This window comes from Falco rusticolus, chromosome 3 (genome assembly GCF_015220075.1).
Source record: "Falco rusticolus isolate bFalRus1 chromosome 3, bFalRus1.pri, whole genome shotgun sequence".
Taxonomy (NCBI): Eukaryota; Metazoa; Chordata; class Aves; order Falconiformes; family Falconidae; genus Falco; species Falco rusticolus.
In genome coordinates this window covers 60,283,204-60,297,314 of record NC_051189.1, presented here as the reverse complement: position 1 = coordinate 60,297,314, position 14,111 = coordinate 60,283,204, and the positions used below count along the sequence as shown (strand labels likewise).

Here is a 14,111-nt window from a genome sequence, read left to right as displayed (position 1 = left end):
AAACATTTCCCCCAAACCAGTCTCATCACTTCACATACTACTGCATTCCAGTTCTCTGGACGACAGACAAAAATGATCTTCTGATATTATTTTTTTATTGTTTAAGCTATATTTGTAAGCTTCCAATATTCTGTTTATGACTGAAATCTATTTTCATAAAAATCAGAGTAATGTTCTCATTTTATCCTTCTCATAACTTCTGGAGATGAAAGAAAACCAGACATGGTACAAAACAGAAAACCAGCATATACACACCCATATCCTCTTGTTATTGTACACCCAAATGAGGCCTAATCAAAGTAACAATCTATAATACTCAAAACCTTAATTCCAGACAGATCAATGACCATTTCAGCATGGGAACAGGATTCTCCCTAAACTCTCCTTTTTTGAGTCATGCTAAAAAGACCCTTTTTCTCTGAAATACATCTCTTTACCTGAGCATCCAGAGGCACATTATAAACCTCAGCATCCAGCAGAACCGTGCAGGCACTGAATGGTAGTGCTTGATTAGCTAGCGTTCTTGCCGCTCGATAATGAACACGTAGAACTTCTTGTTCATTAGAAACAATAAGCTTTTCCTAATTGAATAAGGTATCAAGATAAAAATATACAATTGGTAAATTAAGCATTTCCATTTGATTCATAAAGATGTCCATTCATTTAAACATTTTTTTTTAGGGCTTACACTTTCGAACAGCGTGGGAAATGGGCTGGTGGAGGGAAGAGTGGTTTGTTCATCTAATCAAATCCAAAATTTCAATTTAATGATGCAAAGAGTGTTCCCTGAACATCGGAACTGAAAACACCTTCTTCTCCCCCACCACTGCTGGCTGAACGTCATGCCCAGATTTTCTACTTGGTGCTATTGAGGCAAGTTCTAGTTACTGAAGGTGAAGATGAAAGGTATGAGGAGCACAGGGTTGGGATATAGATTTGTGAGTCTCAACTGTAGAAAGATTTTTGTGACATGCTTGTCATGCTAGGCACAATGGCCATGTAAACTGAAGCAGAAGTATAATTTGCAGATGATTTAAAGTTTGGTTCCTTTTTTTTTTTAAAAAAAAAAACAACATGCACAAACTCCATAAATTCATAGCTGGACAAAGATTCTTTCCTGACCCAAGACAAGAAAATATAGCTTACTTGACAAAACTTAACTTAGTAGTTGTATAAAGTAGATTTGATTTGAAGAACAGTCTATTTTAGCAAAATAAATAAACATATGCCAAATTTTAGAGATAAAAGATAGTGTGTGTTTACTGCTCAGCAACATAATGGCTCTAATTTTTACTGGAAGAAAAGGTAGATTATAAAAAGCTGCAAAAACAGAAAAAGCAGCATCTTTCCTTTGGCTACAAATTTCAGTCAGAACTTAAAACTATGTTTACAGTCTTTGTGTTTGTTTTTTTTATACCTAGCTTTACATTGAAATATCAAATTCAAGGAAAACCCCTCCCTCAACTGGTTTGTTAAGCCACACTGAAATCAACTTAACTAAAAAACTACCACACCACATTTTAATGAGCCAGCTGCTCATATAACTGTGTAGAAATCCTTAAGATACATTCCATGTGAGAAACAGGTCCTGTCTGTGTCCTCAAGCAATCTGGCTCACAATACTGACAAGACACCTAAATCTACCCTGCCAAGGAAAAAGGTTTTGGCAGCTTAAAAATAAAGAATACTCTTAAACCAGGAATATTTTCTCAATTTCTGTGTTCAAATTCAGTGAAGCCTACAGATGTACTTCTAACAATCTCAGGCTGCTTTTACAAGCAGAATATTGCAAATTATATTTTAGAAGACACATATGGCTCTAAGACTATGAAAATGGATTTTACTCTTGCTTCAATTCTTTTAACTCAGACAGTTTGGTTCTGAAGTCTACACCATCATTAGCTTTCAAAACTAGTCTGCAGCTTTCTTCCCACTCCCCATGGGAAAAATCTGGGCCACATCTTAGAGCAATTAACAGGAAAAAGCTGCTCTTATTAACATAAGTATTCTACTAACAGTTGTCAAAACTTTTTTTTTTTACTTAGAAGTTTCTCCAATTCATAAGTTTGGATAGAAGGCGTATTATTTCTAAAGCACTGTTAAATTGAGCAAAATATAGTCTGTCCATTGAAAAAGAAAAAAAAACCTAAAGCTTAAAGTCGGGAGATAAAAAAATAGATTACTTTATTCTTACCCTTTCAATACTGTGCTGTAAACGTAGTTTCATCCTTACAACCTCCTGTTGTTTAAATAGTTCCTTAAGTGGGTCTGACAGTGAGGGAGGTGGTGTAATCTGTGGAAAAAGTTTTATAAATAGCATCATTAATATATATTTAACACATGTTTAACATTGCCTATATGATACGAGCATTTATTTTTAAAAAAAACAACCCTCCAAAACATATGCAAGGTATTTTTTAGGGAAGATACAACAGTTTCATACATTCCATTAATTATGTGACTTCAATGCACTTGCAATAGAAGGTTTTAACGAATCTTTACCTTAAAAAGTTAATAAACCTAACTGAAATGGCATTTCAAACTATTTAGTGCTTTTAACGAGACACTGTCAGCATGCCAGAGCTGTTCTTTGAAAGGGTTATACATTGTAAGATAGTAAAAATAAAAGTTACTGTCAATTTTAAAGACTCATTAAAGCATAGCTGTTCATTTTGAGAAGTTCAAAAATGCCTAGCCAAATACAAGAGCAAAATAAGAAAAATATTGCTAAAAAAAAGTCAGTCACTTGATACATCTATAGAGTGTCACTGGCATTTTATAGGGCACAGAAGATAACCAACCATATTCCTAATCTTACAATCACACAGAACACAGGCAAGAACAAAAAGTACACCAGAGCCCCAGGCAGTAGCTTGGAAAAGTGTTTCTTCATGTCAGTTATTCAAATAATTTTTTTAAAAAAGCTTATGCCTAAGCCAAACAAATAAATAAAAAAAAAAAAATAAACTTGAGCGAGCTGTCAACACTGTTACTGATTGGCTATATTCTAAACGTTTTGCATTTTTAGTCAGTTATAGTAAACAACCGGTATTACTCTCTGGACTGAGCTGTATGCCACACTGAAAAGGCACCTGGAGCCCTCACAGCTACTGCAGAAATCAGATGTTTCTTGAGAAGTAACTAATAAACATCCTGGGAGTTTTTAAGGCTCCACCAAAAGTTCACTTTTCTATATGCCAGTTCAGTATTGTTTTTTAACAACCACTTGATGTAAAAGCATTGATACTGCTTTGGAAAGACGCATCAAAACTAAATGACATACTGCTTACTACCACTGATACTCAGAAACCACAGCTGAAATACATACCTACAGGTATGATACTCTAACTTGTACTTACCACAAACACATAGACATAATTCTGTTCAATAATATGGATACTGCAACTGTCAAAACCCAACAAATCCATTATGAAAATACGGACACACTGCATGACTAGTATCGATCTCGCAATATTACACTCTAGTAACAAAGTTATTTATCTACCAACAGTTACTCAATTATTTTATCTTGGAAAATTATTTCAGGACATTTTTTTCCCCAAGTGGAAGTCAGCCAATGTGTTTGGAATTAAAGAACATACTGAGTAACCAAGTGCAGTTCATTCCTGAAGCTATTATTTACTATAAAACGACATTAAACTCCTTCACGTTTCAAACTACTAAGCAAGATATGCTTCACTTTCCTCAAGGAAAACAGTTTGGCTCCCAAACTAGTGGGTAACATTTACGGCATATCCCATTTTGTATAAGTCATCAGTATTAAAAACAAACACAACAAAAAAAACCAAACCACAAACATCTACTGCAATAATCTGTCTCAATCACAATGGGTATCAGTGTATTTAAATTCAGCCCGAGATACGCCGCAGTCTCGTTTTGCCCAGAAACTTTGCATTCCTGACACAGTGCAACAGTGCAGTCATAGTCTTTCAATAACATAAGACAAGATGCTTGTAGTAACACCAAGCTTTTATTTAATTAATTTTACTAAGCCCCGAAAGATCTCTCAAAAATCTCAGTGCTTTTGCTAACCGAGAAGCACACAGCATGAGGCAAGATAAACAACCTGTCTATAAAAATTATTTGAGTTTATGCAGCCACGTTGTCCAGAAATAAAAATTTTGGGGCTGGCGAGCACCCGTATCAGCTGAACAGTTTCAAATATGATGAAGCGTTATTCCCTTGAATTTATGGACTGTTTAGTTTTGCAACGGAAATCCCAACCAATGCCACAGCAGATAACTGAAAATGACTTAAATTACCTACACGGCAAGCTTGTACGGATTTTTCCTTAAACATCCATGCGGACTGTGCCCCCGGGCAGATGCCGCTCGCCCCCAGCTGCAGTACCCGATGGGCGCCGTGCCGGCCGCCCCGTGCCCAGCAGCCCCAGCGGCAGCGCCGGCCCGCGGCCGGGCAGGCGCCTCCCGAGCGCCAGGGGGCGCCCTAGCGCCGCGGAGGCGGCTGAGGCTGCGGGCTGCGGCCATGCGGGCCCGCCGGGCGCCAGCGCCGCCGCCCCGGGCGGGCACCGAGCCCCAGCGGCACCGCGATGGGCTGCCTGTGCGGCGGCCACCGGTGCCTCGGGTCCCGGGGATCAGCCCGCCCTCGGCATGCACTTAGAAACGCTTCGCTCCAGCCAGCCCTACACCGCCTCCCAAAACAAAGTTGAACACGGGGCTGATTCTGTTTTGAGTAATTTCTGAAATGACGAATTTTTTTTCCTCTCCTCGGGAACACGGGAAGCCGGCCTTCACACCCTTAACGCCTGCGAGCGCCATCCGAGTGGTGTCACCACGCCTGCTGGTGAACAAGCCCCGCGTTCGGGCAGGGGAACCCACCGCCCCGTCTGGGAAGAAACCAAAGTTGAGGGGCTCAAGGCAGGAATTGCCGGAGGAGCCCCTCTGGCCTCAGATCTGAGAGGCTGTTCGTAACCAGACCTCAAAAAGCCTGTTGGGAGAACACAAACACGTATGTTGGACTTGCAAGAACAGAGCATGACACTGAATGCCAAAAGGAAAAGGTGCCCTCAGGGTTTTTTTTTTATAACCAAAATAAATTATCAAACTAGTTTCTTAAGGGCTCAGACTCCATGTGGAAGAGAGGGAGGCAAAGGGGTCCTGCCTTCTCCAGTATTTTGTAATCCCAGCCGGAGAAACCACCCAGAAGAGCCAGATGGAGCTCAGCCTTTCACCTTTGTCCCGCTGCACCAGGCAGCCGCCGCTGCAACAGGTTCGTTCAGCCATCACTGAGGTCAAAGACATACCCTCTCCATCTCCAACACGTGAAAATCAATTAAACGTGTTCCCTGCGTGCCTTGAATTCTGCATAACTACTACTACTAGACCACCACTCTGTAAACCTTCAGTCCTTATTTGTGTCTTTTACAAAGAACAACAACACTGAAGCTAACTCAAAATTCACACATACACAAGTTTTCTGCAATTATTATCGCACATCCCTCTATCTCCCCTCGCCTGTGCCACTCAAATCAACTGGCCTGCTCTATTGCTATCATATTTGAGCATTCAGGAAGCAAGCTTCTGGTAACATCACTAACATAAGCTTTTACCACTTAAGTTTCTACAGGAAGGTCAGAAACTGGACAGAAACCCTTTTACTAGAAACGTATCTTCTAGATAGCCATCTGAAGCTGGAAATTAATCATCTTGGTATCTCTTCTCAGGAGGCTGTACAGATAAAGGCAACTGAACCCTGCCGAACATACTGATTTAGCAATCTGAAAGGCAACTTAGCTAAGTGCAGTTTAAATTTACTGTTAGAAGATTGAGATTTGTTTCCTTCTGTTTTGAACTGACCTGATGTACCCTATCTTATGTTTTGTATTTGCATTGGTGAGAGGGAAGCCACAATTCATATGTGACTATCCTTACAGCCTTAGGTGATATGGGTAATAAATTACAGTACATAAACAAGGCTGTGGAAATCAAACTTAAGCACACCATCTCCTGGTTCCCACCTACAGGATGTTTGCAGTTCATCAGATAAACCATAGCGCATCATTAAAATTCCAATGCAGAGAACAGCATGTTACACAAACTATTCTGAGTCTCAGAGTGTCAGAGCTAAATATATTGTCTTCACACAGACCTTCACACAGTGGTATCTAAAATATAGGAATAATTTAAGAAAAAGTATCTACTTTCCCATAGCCAATGTACATCCATAAGGCAAAAATCAGGTTAACAGAGAATCATTAAAGAACCATGAAAGGAGAAATTTAAAAAGAATCCCAAGAGAAAAGTCGTTTTACCATTGCACCATACCATTAAATTACACGTTATATGCATGACAACATGTACATGGTATTAATATTCCACAACTGTGGAGAGGCTAGGCATAGCCCTTCTTTTCATGTTGTTGGACAATGTGTACAATATACACATAAATAAATATTTCTGAGCATGAAATGATATCTGGTTTAGCAATACTCCTTTTATGGTATTTGTCATAGGCACTATTATGATTGAGATTTTCAATGGTGCCGAACTAAAATTATTAAATTGTATACACAAGCAAGCTCTGAAGAAGCTACTAATAAATCAGCTAGAACTACTAATAATTTTTTAAATGTTATCTTTTTTGTGCAAAGAAACATGAGAAATTTTGTGAAAACGGTACATTTAAACAAGTGACAGTAATTAAACAAAGCATTTAGCTGCATTGTAGATTATTTTTCTGGCAAAACTAAGATGCTTGAAGTATTTCCCTTGATAGATTAAAACTAACTATGCTTTAAAGATGCTACTTTCTTACACTTTACTCCTGAAGGAAATAAAAATCAATTTTCTCATAATTTCTTTTGGATTCTCACAACTTTTTTCCTTCCCTTTTGCTCCGAACAGCCTGGAATAAAAATCTCCACCTGTTCTTTCCACAGCTGTAGAAGATTTAACAGTACCACGGAAGCATATACAAAACAAGTTACAGTTTAAACATCATTATCACCAGAACATGTATGTGTAGGGACGCAACCCAAAAATCTAAATGAGATAAAAATCAATGACTGTAATCCTTCAAGTACATATTCACATTTTTATCAACTTTTTAAAGAGGTTTTTAACAAGTAATTAAAAGCCATTGAGAATGGGGAACACACATTTGTCTCTGGTATCTCCTGAACTTAAGTTGCCCAAGAATTTGTGCTACCCTACTACCTAAATTTATTTTAATGAACTGCAGATCCCTATTATATACAGCATGAGACATACGAAGGAAGCATGAGGCAGTGGCTTTACTATGTCTCCCTTTCTTACAGTACCTACATATACTGCCATTTATGACAGGGAAATGAATTCTACTGCCCAGGTAGAAGTGGGCCAAGGAAAAATACATGCCATGCTTCTCCACTTTCTGCTTATCCCAAATTAAGCACTGAAGTGTGATGCCAAAGCAGTAAGCTGCAGCTTGGAAACAGTATGTACTTGACTAGCAGCTGCTATATATACATATATATAAAAAATAATCAAAAAAATCTCTGCTTCCAGTGATAACGATACATTTCAGAAGCTGCAACAGCTACTGAGAAACCTGTAGCCTGGGGAAGGCTGACAGCCTGGTACACTGTAGCAAAGCTTACTATACATCCTAGTTCACTTACAGACCAAGTAGATGTGGGTCATCTTACCCACATCTTTCCTCAGATTACAAGTGATCTACTAACTTCAAAGAACCGTGGTCACCATCAAATAAAAGAACTCACTTCACATTAAGAGGATACACATTAATTCTCTTGGGCAGACATAGCAGGCACAGTGGAAGAAGAATGAGAGGAAACAGTCTATACAGGGGATTATGACTACCTCTGGAACGAAGCAAACATTTTACAATTTACTTTCATGTATTACATTTGAGTTCATTGCTTAATCAAAAGAATCTTCAACTCTACTGGAAAAAGCTAAGGCAACATCCTTTAGCAGGGGCAAGTTATCTTAAATGGAGTCAATGTAACTAACCTGTTCAGAAATAGAGAGGCTGAAGACTGGATGCTTGGCTTGTGCTTACGAGATTTCATACACACAAACAGCTCAAGTTTAGTAGGCATTTTTGCCATGCAAGGATTAAGATATTCTCCCCAGTAGTCCTAAACAGACTTTTCCTAACTTGACGCATGTTAAGGAATAGGCATACAATCAACCGCTACTAAATTCTGACATTATGAAGCTACTGTATGTCAGCCAAAAAACTGCTTTAGGAAATAAAATATGTGTTTTTAGCCTATTTCAGGTATTATGTGTGTTAAGTTAAACCATTCAAACAGGTTTAAGCTAATATGTTTTACCTCAGAACTAGAGCATTTTAAATGGGTCAGATAATAGGTGGAGAAATAGTAAACCTCCTACTCCCAGAAGTAATAGTTCTTCAGAAAACCCTCAACAGCAGTGACCGTGTTACTGTGTGACACCTTGAGGGGCACCTCCATAGCAAACAGCAATATTAACTGCATTTAAGCCAATTATGTTCTGCATTGCACAGACCTCCCCCACAGCTGTTATCAGACATATGCCCAATATGCTCGTGTCAGAACTACAGAGAGCCCAGAACCGAACAAATGCCCCTAAACTATGGATGGCCTTCAGCGAAAAGGAAAAGAATTTCACATTATTAAACAGAATTCAGAACACTTTAAATCGATAGATTACAGAAGTTGGGACACAGCAGATTACATCTGCTGCTCTTGGGAGTACTAAGGAGAAACTGAGATAGCTAGCAGGTACTCTCCTACTTAAAACTTTTGGTGAGGGACTTAATATTTTGAAGCACTGCACATCCACACACACACACACACACCCCCCCACCCCAAATGTGACAGCTTTGAAGAATTAGTATTAACCAAATTATTGCCAGCAGAAATTCAGAGAAGCTCTCAACAACTGACTTCACTTTTGAGAGGGTAGGTATTACAGTAGTAAATGCTTTGAAATACAATATTTGTCTAGGTACCTTTTACAAGTGTCATACATGACTGTTCATCTTGCAATGACTGTCAAACCACTGTTTTTATTGCCACTGAATGGGGCTTTTAAATACGACATTACTGGTCAATATTAATTTGACATATACTAAGTTACTATTTTCAGCATGAATATTCAGAAGCAAGTTAGGAAGACTATGAAAGTTACAAAACTAAAACCAAAACATTTACTTATTTAAAGACCATGTTACTTACAGTTGGGATGCATATCTTGCTCAAGGGATTGCCATCCAGCAGGTATGAGCCATTGAAGGTCACGTATTCATCATAATATTGAGGTGCCTGGGGAATAACACTGCACAGTAATTTACGCTTCTCTTCTATTTTTTTTCTTATGTGCAAGTACTCAAAATAAGGGTTTGCTCTCTCAGAACTGTATGGCTGAATCTCTTCAAGTTTCAAAGAATCAACAATAGCTGCCAGTGACTGCTGGGTTTTCTCCTTAGCCTGCAGTAAAGAAGGGTTCACTTGCACAGGCTGAGGCACACGTGACACCTTTCGTTTACGTGGATGATGTACCTGAGCATCATCCTCTTCAGTTAATCTAATCCTTGCTTTCATAGATGCTGACGATTCAGACTCTTTTTCTGATGTCTGCATGCAGCCAAGAGGATTCTGCTTACCCTGGTTAGCAAGCATATTTGCTCTGTTCCTCGTGATTCTTTGAGGTACTTCTTGTTGTTCCACCTTCTGATCCTCCGCAATTTCTTCTTCTAGTTTAACTATTTGGCTGTATTTATGCACCTCTTCCTGTGTAATCTGTTGTAAACTATTTTCCAAATTAGATAAAGAGGAGTACTGTGGTGAATCATCTGTCAACACATTTTCTCTGTCTGCAGTGCAGGGTTTTTTATTAGCCGATTCGTTCATAATTCCCTTTGACATTCCTGAACTTAGTTCACAGAGATCAACATCAGCTTTATTATCAACAACATGCACTGAAACCAACTTTTCTTGTTGGCCTTTTTCATTTCTAATGTCTGAAGCATCTGCTGTGTTACTATCCTCTTCACTCTGAGCATTCTTACAAACAACTTTACTGAATGTGTATGAATTTACATTTAACTGTGAATTGCTATCACTTTCAGGAATATCTTTTTCTAACGGTACTGTAGGTAATTCATTCACCCTTTCATTGCTCTGTAAAGTATCCTTCACAGAGCTCTCAGAAAGTACAGCAATGGGTGCATCAGCCGCCTTAATGTTTGAAGGGAAGAAAGCATTTTCCAGCTCTCTGGTACTAGTAGCATCTGTCTCCAAAGTAGAAGTTGTAGTTTGAACTGGATTTTGTTGTTGTACAAATGATGAATCTTGACTGCTAATGCCTGGTAGAGAAATGTGTTTAGATACATCTGGGAGTGGCTGGATAGGTAAAGAATAAAGCAACTGTGAAGGCAAAAATGATGCAGATTCTTGAGAACTGGAACCTCCCTTAATTTCAGGATGCTGAGGCAAAAATTCAGATACTTGTTGCTCTTTTAACGTCCTGTTTTCAGAATTATGCACTGCTGTAACACTGTTAGTATCTTGTTCTGATACACCATAACCTGAGCTGTTAAACTCATTGTTTAATGGATTAAGTCCGTCAAAAGGCACATCCCACGGTTTGGTTTGCTGAGTCACACCACTTTGACTACATGGCTCTAAACGCATATTACAGTCTTCTGGAGGGCCCAGCTGAGCAATATTTTTAATGGTACTTGTACCCGTTGTTGCCTGCTTGCTGCTAACAGCTGCAGTTGGAGATGATGTAAAGTTCGACTGCAAACTAGACATACTACTTTGACAATCTCTTTCAAGCACGTTACATAGCAGTTCTGGTTTAGGAGAAGTGCTAGCATAAGTCTGAGCTGATGGAGGAGCATTTTGATTATTTTCTTCTGATGCTCGAGGCTGTTTGCTGTGTTCAGAAACAGCAGCAGGCATGCTGCATCTTCGAACCTCTACAACAGGTCTACACTCATTTAAAACCAGTTTAACATCTTCAACAGATGCTGATCTAATGTACATTGGTGGAAGCCTGTTTGCAAAAGGTGGCTTAATGCGATCTGGCAACTCGGCAAGACCATCGGTCTCTTTTTCAAGAAGGGCCGGTGATTTGGCACTTGCCAAAAATGGTGACTGTGAAAAAGACATTTGGGAATCAGAACCTTCTAGCATAAAATCTGAATCATATTCGAGTGCAGGCCTTGGAGTAGTTACTGTGGTATGGCAAGAATCCTCAGAGCTTGCAACTGAAACCATGGACACTGATCTGGAGCTCAGACTTGTCTTTTCACTTTCTAATTTGGGGGATCTATTTGAATTATCTGAAACCAATGAAGGCTTTATAACATTTACGGTTCTGGTGTCTACTGATTGCGATCTATTACTTGTGGCGTCTTTCAGCTGTTTTTCCTTTACACAAACATCTGGCAGCTCTGAGCTTTTTGAACGAATCAGTTCTTTGCTTTTTACTTCAGCTAATGAGTGTTTCTGTTTTTCTTTCATCTTGTTAAGTTCTGAACAAGTACGGTTTCTTAAACGTTCCTTCTCTTTCTGCTTTATTTTTTCTTTATGTTTTCTATGCCACTGCTCTATTTCCAGATCCTTAAGGCTAAGCATTCTTTCAAAGCTAGTTTGCATTAAATCATCATTGACTAATCTTTTTTCTTTAGGTCTAGCATCTTTTGGAGCAGGAGCTGGTTTAGGCTTAGGTTTCTCATGTTCAAGTTTTAGTTTTAGTAAACTACTTTGATGCAGTTTATCTTTATGCTTGTCTCTCTCTTTATATCGGTCTATATCTTTATCTTTTTTGTCTTTCTCTCTACCATCTGGAGTTTTCAACAAATCGTCTTTTGGTTTTTCTTTCAGAGATGACAGTTTGTCATGCACTGTTTTATTACTTTCTGTAATACTGCATCTCCTTTCCTCTTGCATGTGTTTTGAGTTTGCTACTGTTGAGATCTCCTTATCTTTGGATTTGTCTTTTTTTTCAAATTCCTTTTCTTTGTCTTTAGTTCTGTTTTTTTCTGATTTAGTACATTCAGATTCTTTTTCACACTGTTTGACTTTTCTTTCAGTACAGTGTTTTTCTTTGCTTTCAGCCCAATGCCTGTCTTTATCAGCCTTTTCTTTATCATGCTTCTTATCAGTTTTTTCTTTATTTCTTTCTTTGTCATCAAGTTTTTTAAGACTACCTGTGCTTTTTATCTTATCATTTTCCTTAGGGCATCTTTCCCCTTGCTGGGAACAGGGCCTCTCCTTTACTTTTTCTGTATTTTCATTTACTTCTGCTTTTTCTTTCTCCATCTTGTATTCATGTCTTACCTTTTTCTCTTTTTCTCCATTTTTTCTTTCTATCTTTTCAACATCTTTTTCTTTGGCCAAAGTTCGCTTTTCAGTCTTTTCTTTATTTTCCTTTAAATTCTTTTCCTGCTTTTCAGTATCTGTTTCTTTTTCTATTAAATGCATGCTGGCTGCCACGTCTTTAACACCAAAGCAGAACAACTCCATCTCTTTATCTGCAAGCGTAACTTCTTTTTCTTCTTTTGTATCTTTTAGTTTTTCATCCTTGAGAAACTTCTCATTTTCCTTTTTGTTCTTCTCTTTCTCTCTCTCCTCTCTAGCATTTCTCTCTTTCTGGATCTGTCTCTCCTTAACCAGCTTATCTTCTTTTGCCACAGCTTTTTCTAGCTTTGATTTTTTGTCTGAAGAAAGAGATTCATGTTCCGTATTTAACAACGTCTCTTCATTTTCATCACTTTTGAAAAAGTTCTCTTTCCAAAATTCTCTGTCAAACTCAATACTTCTTTGAACCTCTTTAACATTATCTTTATGTTTATGTTTTTCCTTCTCTCCATCCTGCTCTTTTTTGTGCTTCTCCTTTTCTCTTTCTTTGTGCCTTAATTTATGCTTTTTCAGTGTTTTACCCTCCTTGTCAATCTTTCTCAGAGTATACTCTGAATTCTCCAATGTTGAGCTATTGTCTTCCTCTTTAATTTTAGGACTAGATTTTTCACCAAATTCTAAGTGAAAATCTTTCTGATGATGCTTGCTTTTATCTTTGTGCTTGCAAGACTTGCCACTAGAACTTTCTACTAGATATTCAGAATCAGTGTTGTGATCATACCGAACTAATTCTGATTGCAATGTTATTTCAGAACCTCCTGGTGATAAGCAAGTTTTGGTGTTTTCTTGCTTTAATGGTGTTGACTGCTTTTCGCTTAATCCACAGGGATGCTTTGGAGATTTGCCAGCAGTGATATGGAACAGATGTAAAGAAGAATCTTCTTTTGGGGTGAAAGACTTCTTAAAGGTTTCTTCCTCTCTAGTTTTATCTAAAGAATCTAAGCCAGAAGTAGCTATATTTGTTACTCTAGCATTTTCTTTTTCTTGCTTTAGTTCCTGATTCTCTTTATTTTTGCTCTGATTTTTTACGTTCCTTTTAACTTTGCCTTTTTGCTTGTGTTCACTTGTAACCATATATTCGTTCTTCACTCTTACATCAGAACTTGATGTCTCTGAAATAGAGCAAGGAGAGACTATATTCTTGTCCTGAAGTACTTCTTCATCTGAACTTTCAGAACTTGAATACAGAACTCTAGATGGCTTCTGCTTTTTGCTTTTAAATGATTTTGAAAAGACAACTTTTTCCTGCTTCACAAATAAGCTGTTCTTCTCAACTTCTGTCTCATCCTCCTTCCTTGGGTCTTTTCTAAGAATATGTTTGTCATCAACCATTTTTTTCATTTCCTCTTCATCATCATCTTTAAACTCATACTCATCAAGAGCAGATGGAAGTGGTGCCTTACTAGGGACCATTTGTTTGCTGTCATTGGCTACAGAGTCCTTTTCTGCTTCTGAATCAACATTCGCCTCTACGCTAGAAGGATTTACAGATGGAGCTTCTTCAGAATCTAGAGTAAGAAAAAAATATTGGTTGAATATTGATGGAACATTCTTCACACTTTACTCAGGACAAAATAGTTCAGTTCAGCAGTCATAGAAACACTCAAATCACAACAGATCTTCTCACTGGAATTAAGCTTTTTAGGAGAAAACAAAAGGTCATGAAACCAAAGTGCTCCCCACACTTAACAGCTCTCACTCAGGTATG

The 14,111-nt window shown here is 38.3% G+C and overlaps 1 protein-coding gene across 5 annotated transcripts in view; it reads right to left on the bottom strand.

The window, feature by feature from the left end:
* The window catches only part of ANKRD12 (ankyrin repeat domain 12), a 65,895-nt gene that overhangs the window by 4,197 nt on the left and 47,587 nt on the right, over nt 1–14,111 (bottom strand). For all 5 annotated transcript variants that reach the window (XR_005103009.1, XM_037379256.1, XM_037379257.1 and 2 more), the window contains 3 exons: nt 9,209–13,911; nt 2,195–2,293; nt 438–581 (listed from right to left, as the gene is read on the bottom strand). Coding sequence is in view for 4 of the 5 variants with exons in the window: in XM_037379256.1 (XP_037235153.1) it covers nt 438–581; nt 2,195–2,293; nt 9,209–13,911 (4,946 nt within the window). In the remaining variant the exon portion in view is untranslated. The remainder of the gene's footprint in view (nt 1–437; nt 582–2,194; nt 2,294–9,208; nt 13,912–14,111) is intronic.